Source organism: Fomitiporia mediterranea (genome assembly GCF_000271605.1).
Source record: "Fomitiporia mediterranea MF3/22 unplaced genomic scaffold FOMMEscaffold_2, whole genome shotgun sequence".
Classification (NCBI taxonomy): domain Eukaryota; kingdom Fungi; phylum Basidiomycota; class Agaricomycetes; order Hymenochaetales; family Hymenochaetaceae; genus Fomitiporia; species Fomitiporia mediterranea.
This window is the reverse complement of record NW_006760387.1, coordinates 2180790-2195391: the sequence shown is the minus strand read 5'-3', so window position 1 is coordinate 2195391 and position 14602 is coordinate 2180790. Positions and strand designations below refer to the sequence as shown.

Sequence of the window (14602 nt, the reverse complement as noted above, 5' to 3'; positions counted from 1 at the left end):
TTCAGGCAGACGCCTGCCAGCTAATACATTGCATATAATTTGAACATTATTACCATTTCCGCCTAGACGTGCACAGCCACTGCCGATCCTCACCTCAGATTTCTCTTTTCCTGCACCGCGTTTGAAGGACGATTTGGGATGGCACCACCAAAACGACATTCAACAACTCGGCTTCCACAATCTCTCTTAGAAGAAATCGATGCGCAAGCAGGTATTTCCCTACTCTTTCGTTCCTCGTGCGCAAATTAAATTCATATTGGAAGAATAGGCGGTTCAAATGGTCGACGAAGAAATTCAGCTGTGCGGAACAGGAAAGCAGAGAGAAAGGCTGAGCGTCAGTTAGCGAAGCAACGCAAGGCTCAGTTCTTCTCGCATGCGTCTAATGAGCCCGTGAAAAAACAAGTCCATGAAGCGAAAACAAATGTTGAAGGTCCACCCCGTAAAAAGGTCAAGTTTCAGCTGACCGAAGGTCCTCAGCATGGACTTCGAGAGCTATCGCCTCTAGATGAAACGAAAATAGCGGAAGGTGGAAAGAAAGCGACAGATGCAAAATCAAAACATTCGAAGGCAATTGTACCAAAGAAACCAAAAGATACGGATTGGAGCGTGGAAAGGAAGCGATCAAGACGGGATGAAGAGGAGGACGCGTATTTGGAGATGCTCGAGAAGCAGCTTGGGATCAAGAAAGACAAGAAGGGCAAGAGTCGATACGGTGGTGGATTTGAAGATGATGGTCTACTTGGTGAGTTTATGTGCTTGATGTTCCATATTACACTACTGACAGCAGGATTTGGGTAGATTTATTGGTCAATCTGGACGAGAAGGTACTGGGTGACGTCGAGAATGAGCCAGAACATTCAGTGAGTGCATCGTTCCCTCTCTCACTCTCATGCATGCCTCACAACATATAAAAGCTTGACGTCAGCCAGAGCTCTGACGAGGCAGAAAGTTCTGGATCTGATGACGGCGGATCTTCAGCTACGGACGTATCAGGCGAGGAAGAGGAGCAGTGGACCGGATTCGTCTCAGAGTCAGAAGAATCCGACGAAGAGGACATGGGAATGGACGAGGAAGTGCCACCTACTAAAAACGTAGCTGAACAAAATTCAAATACACAAGGTTCAGGTCCGTGGTAGTTACTCTAATTGTCCGTTCTTCAGTTCTGGCTCTAATTGTGCTTGGCAGGCTCTAAATATCTTCCTCCGCAGCTTCGGGAAGATGCGTCTAGGAAAAAGCAAGACAATCCCGAGGTTGATGTGAAGTTGACTCGACAGTTGAAAGGCCTTCTGAACAGGCGTGTTTCTTTCTTGCATGCTAAATGAGCGGGCTATAATAAATCCCTTCTAGGTTGAGTGAGCAAAATATCGATTCTATTCTCAAGGAGATTGAGAACCTTTACCGGTCTCACCGACGACACGGTGAAAAAATCCTGAGACGTTCACGCTTGTCTGTTAATAACTGATATGCTCCGTATCCAGATATCACCTTAACATTAACGAACCTGATAATTGAAGGGACTTGCTCACACTCCATTCTCCTTGATGCTTATGTCGCTTTGCACGCGGGGCTTGTAGCGTGCCTACATAAAGTCATCGGAGTGGAAATCGGTACGTATTTCGTCATTTACCAGGTCCAGTTTCTGACCAAATGACATCTTCAAAGCCGCATATTTCGTTCAAAACGTTGTTGCTAACTTTGAACGCCATTACTCAAAATCAAAGGAATCACTAGTACCCGGGGGTAGTGCGGAAGGCGAGGTGAAGGACGAAGAAATAGGGAAGGAATGCTCCAATTTACTTGTGCTACTGTCCGATCTCTACAATTATCACGTTATTTCGTGCGTCTTGGTTTACGACATCATCCGGCTTATTCTTGAAGGTGGACTATCGGAGTTGGATGTTGAGCTTATCTTGAAGCTCGCAAGAGGTGGGCAACACGTTCCTTTCTCTACTGTAAGGGATTGCGGTGATTTATCGCACCACTTTCACGGACAGGTTCTGGTTCGCAGCTTAGACAAGATGACCCGTCTGCCTTGAAGGACATCATTCAGATCGTGCACGCTAAGCTTGGGGGTCAGCGTAATACGAGGTATTTTTATCCTTAACGAATATGGCATCTATTAACCGAACCGTAATTTAGTTCGCGAACACGCTTCATGGTTGAAACGCTCAACAATCTCAAGAACAATAAAATGAAGAAGGCCGCAGCAGGTGCACAAGGTGGAAACGAGTCAAAAGAACGTATCAGCAAATTCGTCGCTGGCATAGGCAAGAAATATCACGGTTCGTCCTTCCTTAACGTTGTGTAATTCTCGACTAAACGTGAATCTCTTATGACAAGTCCACGCACACGAGCCACTCCGAATATCGCTCGATGACTTACGCCAGGCGGATTCGAAAGGAAAATGGTGGTTAGTTGGTGCAGCATGGGGTGGCGATCCACTAGTTGATCACCAAGCTTCCCTGGATCATTCCTCGGACAAGACTGTGCCCGCAGAGGCAGATAATATGCTACTCAAGCTTGCTCGGAAGCAGGGTATGAACACTGACGTGCGGCGGAGTATATTCGTCGTTCTCATGAGTAGCGATGTAAGCACACAAACTTTAGCATAGCATAACGCTTCTGACACGATTTGACTTTAGGATTATGTTGATGCTTGCGATCGGCTAGCGCAGCTCAACTTGACAGAAGTCCAGCAACGCGAGATCATACGTGTCCTAATACACTGTTGCGGGAATGTAAGCTTTCCATCCACTCGTGTTGTCGACTGTCTAACCTTTTTCTTCGTTAAGGAAAAATCGTACAACCCCTATTACACGCTCATCGCCTCTCACCTCTGTCAACAATCCCACAGTCACCGAGTAACTCTCCAATACTGCTCCTGGGATTTTCTCCGTAGTCTTGGTGAGACGAACGTCGGTGGCGCGGAGATGGCGAAGAACTTAGATGATGCAGACGGTGGAGAAAAGGAAGGCTTCGAACTAGATCGAGTGTCGAGTACGCGCATGGCGAATGTTGCGCGAATGTATGCGTGGTTAGTTGTCAAGGAATGCGTGGCAATTACGATTTTGAAGGTATGACTCGCTTATTCCATTGTATCTCTTTGACTTTTCGTACTAAGTATGCCCCGCTTATGTAGACACTCGACTTCATATCATTCAAATCTAAGACCAAAATATTCCTCAAAGTGTTCTTCACACATCTCTTCGCAGATTCACAAAATCCATCAACCGTACCGAGTCTGAGTACCGATATCGATCCAACTATAGTTGGCCGTCGTGACGAGAAAGCATTGACAGACATGTTCGTCAAGGCAACGCGAGTACCTGCTCTGGCACTTGGCATCTCGCGCTTCCTCACGTCCACTTTCTGTTCTCTTGACGATGAGTCCGAAGGCAGGGATAAGACGGGTGCATTCATGCGGTGGTGTTGTGAAGTTGCCAAAAATGTTTTGCACAGTGCACATGACGACCTGTGACGGTCCACACAACGCTCGTGTGCATGTATACTTATTCTTCCTTTACGATCTTTTGGAATGCCATGCCACAATATGTGCTACCTTGTACTCCTCCAAATGATATACTTGGAAACTCGACCTGTGAACTGCAAAGCTGTGCTTTAATATCCAACGTTCTGCAGAACAATATGTGGGACGAGCCAACAGAGAATTTTACTTACTAAAACACCAGACGAGTTTCCGAAGTCTGAAATGTCTTCAGCAGCTCTTCTCTCGTAAAGTTACATGCTATCATAGTCAAAAAATTCAATCTATTTCAGTGCCACTTGCTCCTAGTAGATTAGCGTATGTGCACTAACATGTAATCAAGAAAAATCCTCCATCCTTAAGCAATTCTCCTATTCTTTTCGGATACACGTCTCGAGGACTCTTTCCCTCGCCGTATGCATCTCGGGCTGCAAGAGCCATAGCGTCGTACGTGCCCTTATCCAATACGAGGTCCCACCCGTCATCATCGCCCATAATTGGTAGCCCTCTCAACTTCTCCATAGCGAGGAAATCAACCTCAGCAAACCTTATGCTCTCATACCCTTCCCCTCGTTCTCTAGCAATACTCTGCGCTAGCCGAACTGCGTCAGCACTATAATCGATTCCAACCATCCGTTCACCTCGGTATCCATTCTCGACAAGTGCAGATAAGAGGTTGCCGTTCCCACTGCCGATTTCAATTATCTTCGGTGAATGGCTCTGTGCTGTACTAGACGAAGATGTGTTGTTGTAAAGAGGCACGTTTACTAATGCCCAGTTGACCATTTTCTCTACACTATCTTCTCCAAACCTAAGGAATATTGATATCGATATCGATGAAGTTTCGTTGAGCTGGATATTCCACACCTCTAACGGAAATGAGACACACACCAAACTTCACCCTCATCGCCGAAATCTTCAAAGTTCTTTACTTCGGCCTCATAAACACTGTCCCAGCTTCTCCAAAATCCCATTGACGTCGGAAAATTAGTGATTGTTCTGCATGAATAGCGTTCCACTGTGGCACTTACTATTCCTTCGTACCCAACTTTGACGGCTTTAGATCATCGTCACTGCATTCGTTGTCCGGCACAGACACAGAGCCAGACATATCAATAGCTGGTCCGTATTTTCCTGTCTATGATAAATAATTATGGTAGTGGAAGGCAAAAATCATCTCGAAGTTACTTAGTGTCTCTTTCCAAATCCGCTGATCGACAAAGAAGGAAAGCGACCAGCATTCCCACGTGTTAACCCTCACTTTCGTGCACTTCCACTGAGCTTCTGTCGGACTATGACAATTTTGGTCGTACAGTAATCCAAAAATTAATATTGTTTACAGTTCAGCTGTGGGTGTCAGAAATCTTTTATTGACGTACCCGGATATTGTAAGGATCCTTTGTTTTCTCGAAATGACTTGGGCTCCAGCAACTTTGCCACTCGAGTTTGCATCCAATCGTACACTGCCACCTTCAGTAGCTGCACTCCAGTTTGGTGGTGTAACGACAAGCACCATTCTCCCAATCATGCTATGCATCAGCATTCCTGCATCTCCGAAGCATTATTCAAGCATTCTGTCTCATGCTTCAAATGAGAAGCAGCTGGTTAAATACTGTTGAACGGAAGTTATGGAACGGGACAGAGTTGTACATGAGTCCCAGCATTGATAATCCAACCTTATCCAGGTACACTACAGGAATTAAATAGACACACTAGTAATACGTATTGTTGATTATATTATGGCATTATTCAAGCACCTATATGCACGAAATTAACCCATCGTTCAGTAGGAATCCCTTCCCGTCCTTTCAACTCTATTGCTGCTTCTCGAAGTCCTCCAGCCGCCCTCCTATACATCAACTCGCCTTCCTCACAGTCATTCATGTATTCATAAACCACGCGCGCGAACAGAGGTCCATCCTCATCGTATAGTTCCCACATCGTCCCGATCACGCTTCGGAATCCGCTGAACTGCATCGCTGCTGATAGATGAAGTGCCTCGTCGTGCACACCTGAGTGAGATAGCTCTGCAGTATGGCATGCAGAGAGAAATGCAAATTCGGCATTTGAGACATTAGCTCGGATAATATCGAGCAATGACAAACCACCGTCAGCGAGCTTGAACGACGAGTCAAAAGGTTTTGGGTCGAGATGACCATGGCAAGCAAAGTGAACCCATGTGACTTTTTGGAGTTTCTCCACCACTGCGGGACAAGACGCACTGCTATCGAGTAGCATCGTAGTTCCTGGTCTGGTGCCGCCCATGCAGATACGGATGTTGCGAATTTCCTGTCGAGTTGATCGTAGCGTAACAGTGTCGCCGACAACAAGCAATTTTGGTTCACTTGTGCTTGTATTACTTCGGGCATTAATCAATGCACTGAGTGACGGAGTGTACGACGAAATGTAATCGTCTAACAAGTATTTTGTAGTTCCATCCGAATCCTTGAATGGTCCTGCAGCATGGAACGGGAGTGTAGATAACACGGACGTAGGGCACCACCAAATGCGAGACCCTTTTGTGACCCCCATTTCTGTCAGTTTACTAATGACCTTGGAGACAACTCTATCCCATAACATCTTCATCGCTTCGCAAAGTTTCTTTTCATATTCTAGTGGATGCGATTTGAGCTGTCGTCGTGTATGAACGAGTTCATTGCACAATTGAATGCTGTCCTTATAGAACTCTTTGTCCAGTGAAATGCAAATTATGGATGAAACGTCACGAAAGAAGATAACGAGGGCATCGGACCGATATTTGCTATGGTTCACCATGATAATTGGTCCCTCCAATGTGACCTGCTGCAGTTCTTCAAATGGCAAGGCTTTAAGGAAGCTCTCGAATCCAGGCAAATGTCGAATCTCGTTTATAATACCCTCTTGCTCGTGCAGAAAGCGCTTCTTTAATCCCAGTAGTTCGTCAAATGATCTCTGTCCTGGTTTACCATCTAGTCTAACTAATTTGCCTCCATCCATGGATGAGATGGTCATTAACGCTTCGTGTGATGTTGCGAGGTTCTCCAGCCGGCGATTGACGTCCCTGAATCTGTCGGCGAGTTCTTCATTCGCTTCTGCAAGCTGATCTAAGGGAGTCCTGAGGCCGCGCAACTGTGACCAAAGCAAGCCCCTCCCTTGCTCAAGTATCTCTACAGCTCGTTCCAATTCATTTTTCTCTATCGCGTAGGACGCCGCGTCAGAAGTCAACATTCTGTAAGAACTTTTCCCTGAGAGAAGGTCATGTTGTTCGCGGAGGGTTGGACGTATGGTGAGAGCATGTTGAAGTATCGATATGGACGTTCGGTAAGCTGAAAAGGTTGTGTGATGCTTGTGCAATCGTGCAAGTGTTGCCCATCGTCGTGCAGCAAGAATGCGGTCCGACGACTTTGAGAATTCGTGAGTAGCAGCAAGTTCTAGTAATTGCATACATTCCTCGAACTCCCCTAAGTGACATTGCTTCTCAACCCGATAATATAAGGCATTCGCAAGGTTCCGTAGTGTTAAGGAACGAAGAGGGTGGCCTTCGGGTCGAAAGTCGAGGGCGGCTCGGTGCAAGCCAATGGCTTCCTCGATATCCTTGGTCCCTCCTCGCCGCTTGTATCGGCTTCTCAGAGAGGCAGCAAGATTGTTGAGAGATATAGAGCGATCCGGATGGCCTTCGGGGCGAAGGTCGAGGACAGCTCGGTGCAGCTCAATGGCTTCCTCGATGTCCCTCGTCCCTCCTTGCTGCCGGTATCGGGTTACCAGAGAGGTTGCAAGATTGCCAAGAGACCTAGAGCGATTAGGAAGGCCTTCGGATAGAAGCTCGAGGGCGGCTCGCTGCAAACCAATGGCTTCCTCGAGGTCCTTTATTCTTTCTTGCTGCACGTATCGGATACTCAGAGAGGTTGCAAGATCGCCGAGAGACATGAAACGATCAGGGTGACCTTCGGGCCGAAGGTCGAGGGCGACTCGATGTAACCAAATGGCTTCCTCGAGGTCGTTCAGCCTCCCTAGCTGGTCGTATCGTGTTCTCAGAGAGTTTGCAAGATTGCCGAGAGACCTAGAGCGATGAGGATGGCCTTCAAGTTGAAGCTTGAGGGCGGCTCGGTGCAACTCAATGGCTTCCTCGAGGTCCTTCGTCCTTCCCTGCTGCTCATATCGGTTTCTCAGAGACTGTGCAGTATTGCCGAGAGAGATAGAGCGATCAGGATGATCTGAGGGTAGAAGCTCGAGGGCAACTCGGTGCAACTCAATGGCTTCCTCGAGGTCCCTTGTCCTTCCTTGTTGCCAGTATCTGGTTGTCAGAGAGTTTGCAAGATTGCCAAGAGACCTAGAACGATGAGGATGGCCTTCCGGTTGAAGGGTGAGGGTGGCTCGCTCCAACTCAATAGCTTCCTCGAGATCCTTGGAAATTCCTTGCTGCTCGTATCGGGTTGTTAGAGAGATTGCGAGATTGGCAAGAGACCTAGGGCGATGAGGATGGCCTTCGGGTTGAAGGGCGAGGACGGCTCGCTCCAACTCAATGGCTTCTTCGAGGTCCTTCGTGCTTCCTTGCCACTCGTATCGGGCTGTCAGAGAGTTTGCAAGATTGCCGAGAGGTATAGAGCGATTAGGATGGCCTTCTGGTCGAAGCTCGAGGGCGGCTCTGTGCAACGCAATGGCTTCCTCGAGGTCCTCGGTCCTTCCTTGCTGCTGGTATCGGGTTCGTAGAGACGCCGCAAGATTATTGAGTGATATAGAGCGTTGAGGATGGCCTTCGGGTCGAAGGTCGAGGGCGGCTCGCTGCAAACCAATGGCCTCTTCGAGGTCCTTTGCCCTTCCTTGCTGCTCGTATCGGGCCCACAGAGAGCTTGCAAGATTCCCGAGAGACAAAGAGCGGTTAGGATGGCCTTCGGGTCGAAGGTCGAGTGCGGCTCGGTTCAACTCAATGGCTTCCTCGAGGTCCTCGGACCTTCCTTTCTGCTCACATCGGATTCTCAGAGTGTTTGCCAGATTGATGAGAGACTCATAACGATCAGGATGGTCTTCGGGTCGAAGCTCGAGGGCAGCTCGATTCAACTCAATGGCTTCTTCTAGATCTTCCAATTGGCCCCATCGCTCGTATCGCGTCGAAAGAGAAAGTGCAAGGTTATACAACAGTATCGAACGATCGGGTTTAGGACAAAGCTCGAGAGCAGTACGATAGTGAGCAATACACTTTTCGAGTTCTCCCCCTTCTCCTGATTGCTCGAAGCCTTCCCGGTAACGAAAGGCGAGCTCTTCGTGTGTCTCAGAGCAATCAAAACGATCTTGAATTTCAGTAGCGCTTTTTTCCATCTTTTGATATTCTTTAGTCCTGCTGAAGTTTCGGTCAAAATCGGCCCTTGTGGCAAGAAGACGGCAGTATGTTAAACGGAGATGCGTTACCTGGTAGTCTTTGTATTGACCTGTCTTCACGCAGATGGGAAGTGGACAGCGTACGATGAAGAGGACGTTGTGGTTAAGGGTGAGAGTCGGGTGCCTGTTTGCTGCACTGGCCATCTTGAGAACACGATGACAACGTGATAGCGTTCAAGAAAAATAGGTTCGATTACGTTTTGCACTTGTCGGATGTGCATCAACAGCGTTCTGTTGTAGTATTGTGCTGGCTATTACTTCGTGCCTAAAATTGTCGGTATTAAGTCATTGTCATTGTATACGTCCGGTACAGATATCGAATAGGCATAGCAATTGTGCTGAACTGTATTTTATGGTATGGCAAATTAGCACAAAGACAACCAAATCTGTTGATCACATGATGCGTAGACAAAGATGGTAACGATCGACATTCCCACTAAGGCAGTTTTCACTTCTGAGCACAGGTCGATTGACAACTGCGTCCATGTCTCTTCGACTTGGTTTTCAGCGTGTTGCCCATTTCCGTGCTGGGCTGGTATGTTGATTGATTTCTCACTAATCTAATTAACCTATACACAAACTTGTTGCTAGTCTCGATACTAGTCGAGGAGTGCGTAAGATGGTCGACGTTCTTGCATACTGTTAATCTACAAAATGGATATTCTCAATTGGTACAAAGGACATACACAACTGAGCAGGCCTTGTCTACAGACGAACTTTTCAGGAGGCAGCAGGATTTATACACGTGTCATTGTTTCACCCAACGTTCAATTATTTTATTTTGTAACAAAAATAAAATAATACCTCTGGATCCTCTCCGTATCTGGAAAGTCTCATGCGTCTGTCCCTCTCTACCACGACTCCTGCACTGCAAAAGGTTTCCAAGGCACACCGATTATCGATACAGGCAAGTTCACCCCCGGAAAGACTTGTCTCGGCCGAAGATGCCCAACGAATCCAAGTGAGGAGGCGCTGCCGTGTTCTTTTACGCCGCAACAAATGCACGTCAGTGTGCTACCTGAGGAAACGAGTCTTGTATTTTATAAGGCGAGGAATACGTTGAACCAGGATGTCATTGGGATTGCTACGTATAACGCTACGCCTGACCAAAGAAGTTCATTTTTCAACTTTCACAAGGCCCAGTTCAGATAGGAATGTTGCCCAAAACAAATATTTGAGCTAGCAGCCCAACTACCTAATAACCTTGGAAGTTGTAGCTTGGGTTCGCCTGGTATTTCAGATCTGATCCTATTTTGCTTCCGCTGTGCAAACTCACATGTTGATGATAGTCTTCCGTATCACGTTCAGATTGCACCTTACTTTGCCAAGGTCGAGTGTTTCTGCTTTGAGGAACAGAAGCTGTTGGCAGGTGAAGAAGTGGACATGCCCCTGCTATTCTTTATCGACCGAGATGTGCTGGATGTCCCAGCATGTAAGGACGTTGATGATATTATCCTCTCATACACGTTCTTCCGGTGAGCATGTCCTTCCTCATCATTCTGATATCTGATGTAGCGTCTGATGTAAACATGCATATACTTTGCCTTCTGAACTGTAATGCTCGACGGAATAAGAGGGGACAGCTTGAGCCGGATGCACCTGAGGACGTTGTTCAGGCGTCATTGGGTTTCGACAAGTATGAACATGCGGGGAAGTGGGATCGGGAATGTACTTGCATCCGTCGGTTTTGCATGCATACACCAAGCATTGTATTATTATTCCCATAATCGCGGTCATAATGAGATGATGAGCCAGAACATCTTGTAAGTGGGCCGCTCTCTCTCACTTTATACTTGTCTCACGCAATATACTAGCTTGACGTCAGCGAGAGCTCTGACGACGCGGAAAGCTCTGGATCCGATAATGGTGGATCTCCGGTCAAGGATCTGCCTCATGCGTCGTATGAGTATGAGGAGAAGCAGGCTAGGGACTATCAAATAGAACGGGACAGCGTGGCTATGAGTAAGTGTCGGTGCGAATAAATATTGTCACTATATGCTATAGACAATACATATATATATGCTTACTAGCACTACAAAATGTAGAGCATATTATAGCATCATTCAAGCGCCTATATGCACGAAATTAACCCATCGTTCCGTCGGAATCCCTTCCCGTCCTTTCAACTCTAATGCTGCTTTCCGAAGTCCTCCTGCCGCCCTCTTGTACATCAATTCACCTTCCTCACATTCATTCATGTATTCATATACCACACGAGCAAACAGAGGCCCATCCTCATCGTATAACTCCCACATTGTCCCAATTACACTTCGGAATCCACTGAACTGCATAGCGGCCGACAGATGAAGTGCTTCATCGTGTACTCCCGAATGAGAAAGCTCGGCAGTATGGCAGGCAGAGAGAAATGCGAACTCGGCATTTGGGACGTTAGCTTGAATAATATCGAGTAATGTCAAACCGCGGTCAGCGAGCTTGAACGACGAATCGAAAGGTTCTGGATTAAGGTGGCCATGACAAGCAAAGTGGATCCACGTCACCTTCCGGAGCATCTCCATCACTGTACGCCAAGATGCCCTGCGATTAAGAAGTTTTGTAATTCTTGTTTCGCAAATGCCCATGCATATTTGGATGTTACGAATTTCCTGTTTAGTTGATCGCAGCGTCACGGTATCCCCAACGACGAGCAATTTTGGTTCACTCGTGCCTGTATTAGACTGGGCATTAATGAGCGCATTGAGGGTCGGAGTATACGACGAAATATAATCGTCTAGTAAGTATCTTGTAGTTCCGTCTGAATCCTTGAACGGTCCTGCAGCATGGAACGGGAGTCCAGATAACACCGATGTAGGACACCACCAGATGCGAGATCCTTTCGCGACCCCGTTTTCCCTTAGTTTGCCAACGACTTTGGAGACAACTCTATCCCATAGCATCTTCATCGCTTCGCAAAGTTTCTTTTCATATTCCAGCGGATGCGACTTGAGCCGTTGGCGCGTATCCATGAGTTCGTTACATAACTTTATACTGTCCTCATAGAACTCTGAGTCCAACGAGGCGCAGACTACAGAATAAACGTCACGAAAGAAGATAATGAGGGCATCGGACCGATATTCGCTATGGTTCACCATGATGATCGGTCCTTCCAATGCTGCCCGCCGCAGTTCTTTGAACGGTGTAGTTTTAAGGAAGCTCTCGAATCCAGGTACTTGTCGAATCTCATTGATAATTCCCTCTTGCTCACGCGAGAGTTGCTTCTTTAATTTCAACTCCTCATCAAACGATTTCTGACCTGGTTTGTTGTCCAGCCTAAGTAATTCGCCACCATCCATTCTTGAGCCAGACATTAACGCCTCCTGCGATGTTACGAGGTTCTCCAGTCGGCGATTGACGTCCCTGAATCTGACAGCTAGTTCTTTGTTCGTTTCTGCAAGCTGATCCAAAGGGGTTCTAAGACCGCGCATCTGTGACCAAAGTAAGCCCCTCCCTTGTTCAAGTATCTCTACAGCTCGTTCCAATTCATTTTTCTCTATCTCGTAGGATGCCGCGTCAGAAGCCAGCACTTTGTAAGAACTTTTTCCTGAGAGAAGGTCGTGTTGTTCGCGGAGGGTTGGATGTATGGTGAGAGCACGTTGAAGTATTGATATGGACGTTCGGTAAGCTCGAGAGGCGGAATCGTGCTTATGCAATCGTGCAAGTCTTGCCCATCGTTGTACAGCATAAAGACGGTATGACAGCCCTGAGAATTCATGAGTAGCAGCAAGTTGCAGTAACTGTATACATTCCTCGAATTCCTCTGTGTCCCATTGATTCTCAACCCGAGCATACAAGGAAATTGCAAGGTTCTGTAATGTCAAGGAACGAAGAGGATGGCCTTCGGGTCGAAGGTCGAGGGCAGCTCGTTGCAACTCAATGGCTTCTTCGAGGTCCTTCGTCGCTCCTTGCTGCTCATATCGAGATTTCAGTGAGAGTGCAAGGTTGTCGAGAGACATGGAGTGATGAGAATGGCCTTCGGGTCGAAGCTCGAGGGCGGCCCGATTCAACTCAATGGCTTCTTCGAGGTCCTTCGTCGATCCTTGCAGCTTGTATCGGGTCGTCAGATAGGTTGCAAGATTGCCGAGAGAGCTAAAGCGATGGGTATGGCCTTCGGGTCGAAGGTCGAGGGCGGCTCGCTCCAAACCAATGGCTTCTTCGAGGTCCTTGGTCCCTCCTTGCTGCTCGTATCGGGCCCATAGAGAGGTAGCAAGATTGCCGAGAGAGAAAGAGCGATCAGGATGGCCTTCGGGTTGAAGGTCGAGGGCGGCTCGATGTAACTCAATGGCTTCCTCGAGGTCCTTCGTCCCTCCTTGCTGCTCATATCGGAGTTTCAGAGTGCTCGCAAGATTGTCGAGAGATGCAGAGCGGCCGGGATGGCCCTTGGGTCGAAGGTCGAGGGTGGCTCGGTACAACTCAATGGCTTCCTCGAGGTCCTTGGTTCTTCCTTGCCGTTCGTATTGGACTGTCAGAGAGTTTGCAAGATTGAAGAGAGGTATAGAGCGATTAGGATGGCCTTCGGGTCGAAGCTCGAGAGCGGCTCGGTGCAACTCAATGGCTTCCTCGAGGTCCTCAGCTCTTCCTTCCTGCTGATATCGGGTTCGTAGAAAGGCTGCGAGATTGTTGAGCAACATAGTCCGATGAGGATGGTATTCAGGTCGAAGCTTGAGGGCGGCTCGCCCCAACTCAATAGCTTCCTCGAGATCCTTCGTCCTTCCTTGCCGCTCGTACCGTCTTCCTAGAGAGAGTGCAAGATTGCTGAGAGAGACATGGCGATCAAGATAGCCTTCAGGTCGAAGCTCAAGGGCGGCTCGGTCCAACTCAATGGCTTCCTCGAGGTCCTTGATCCTTCCTTGCCGCTCGTATCGGAATCTCAGAGAGTTTGCAAGACTATTGAGAGGAATAAAGCGATCAGAATGGCCTTCGGATAGAGAGTCGAGGGCGGCTCGGAGCAAGTCAATGGCTTCCTCGAGGTCCTTGATCCTTCCTTCCTGCCCATATCGGATTGCAAGAGAGATGGCAAGTTTGTCTAGAGACTTAAATCGATCAGGATGGCCTTCGGGTCGAAGCTGGAGGACGATTCGGTTCAACTCGATGGCTTCTTCTAGATCTTCCAATTGGCCCCATCGCTCGTATCGCACTCGAAGAGAAAGCGCGAGGCTATGCAACGATTCCGATCGATTGGGATGCCCTTCGGGACGAAATTCGAGAGCGGCACGATAGTGAGTAATAGACTTTTCGAGTTCTTCCCGTTCTCCCGATTGCTCGAAGCTTTGCCAGTAACGAAAGGCGAGTTCAGCATGTGTCTTAGAGCGGTCAAAGCAATCTTGAATTGCAGTAACGCTTGTCTCCATTTTTCAATATTCTCTCGTTCTGCTCAATTTTCGATCAAAATGCAGTTCTTAAGGCAAGAAGGGGGCGGCATGCTAAACGGAAATGTGTCACCTGCTGGGAGTAAGTATTTGTATTGGCCTGCCTTCACGCGGCTGGATATCGACAGTGCACGCTAGGGGGGATGTTGTGGTTAAGGGTAAGAGATGGGCGCTTGTTCTCTGCACTGACCATGCTGAGAACACGATGGCGATGGCGATGTGATAGCGTTCAAGACAAAAATAGAGTCGATGACGTTTTGCAATTGCTGGGTATGCAACAACACCGTCCCGTTGTGGTACTTGATGCTCCCTCGAACCCGGAATTGATGGTTCTAATTTATTGTCATTGTATACGTTGCCCGGAATGGATGTGGAATTAGACATAGCAATAACTGAGCAG

The 14602-nt window shown here is 47.8% G+C and overlaps 2 protein-coding genes across 2 annotated transcripts; one reads left to right on the top strand and one right to left on the bottom strand.

The window, feature by feature from the left end:
* Positions 1-138: 138 nt before the first annotated feature.
* FOMMEDRAFT_165363 (uncharacterized protein) lies at positions 139-4648 on the top strand (the record flags this gene model as incomplete). The annotated part of the gene is made up of 18 exons (XM_007262813.1): positions 139-211; positions 269-742; positions 799-860; positions 915-1125; positions 1186-1294; positions 1348-1418; positions 1479-1607; positions 1663-1926; positions 1995-2088; positions 2140-2282; positions 2341-2588; positions 2643-2738; positions 2793-3074; positions 3140-3603; positions 3679-3745; positions 3817-4295; positions 4376-4441; positions 4516-4648. The coding sequence occupies 14 exons, from the start codon at positions 139-141 to the stop codon at positions 3476-3478; spliced, it is 2595 nt and encodes an 864-aa protein (XP_007262875.1). The 3' UTR covers positions 3479-3603; positions 3679-3745; positions 3817-4295; positions 4376-4441; positions 4516-4648.
* Positions 4649-5201: 553 nt separating this feature from the next.
* On the bottom strand, positions 5202-14208 carry FOMMEDRAFT_102459 (TPR-like protein). Its single transcript, XM_007262812.1, has 3 exons — positions 12429-14208; positions 7408-8352; positions 5202-7002 (listed from the first exon to the last, which is right to left on the bottom strand). Exons 1-3 carry the CDS (start codon positions 14182-14184, stop codon positions 5234-5236), a joined length of 4470 nt encoding a protein of 1489 aa, XP_007262874.1. The 5' UTR covers positions 14185-14208; the 3' UTR covers positions 5202-5233.
* Positions 14209-14602: the final 394 nt, after the last annotated feature.

What these genes read in the sequence shown, in the direction of transcription:
- FOMMEDRAFT_102459 (XM_007262812.1), bottom strand. Translation starts at nt 14,184, where the DNA reads ATGGAGACAAGCGTTACTGCAATTCAAGATTGCTTTGACCGCTCTAAG. An exon ending in GTCCATATCAATACTTCAAC is followed by an intron (nt 8,353 to 12,428) that starts GTGCTCTCACCA and finishes TTCGACCCGAAG; the next exon opens with GCCATCCTAACCGCTCTTTG. An exon ending in CCTCGACCTTCGGCCCGAAG is followed by an intron (nt 7,003 to 7,407) that starts GTCACCCTGATC and finishes TTCGACCCGAAG; the next exon opens with GCCACCCTCTTCGTTCCTTA.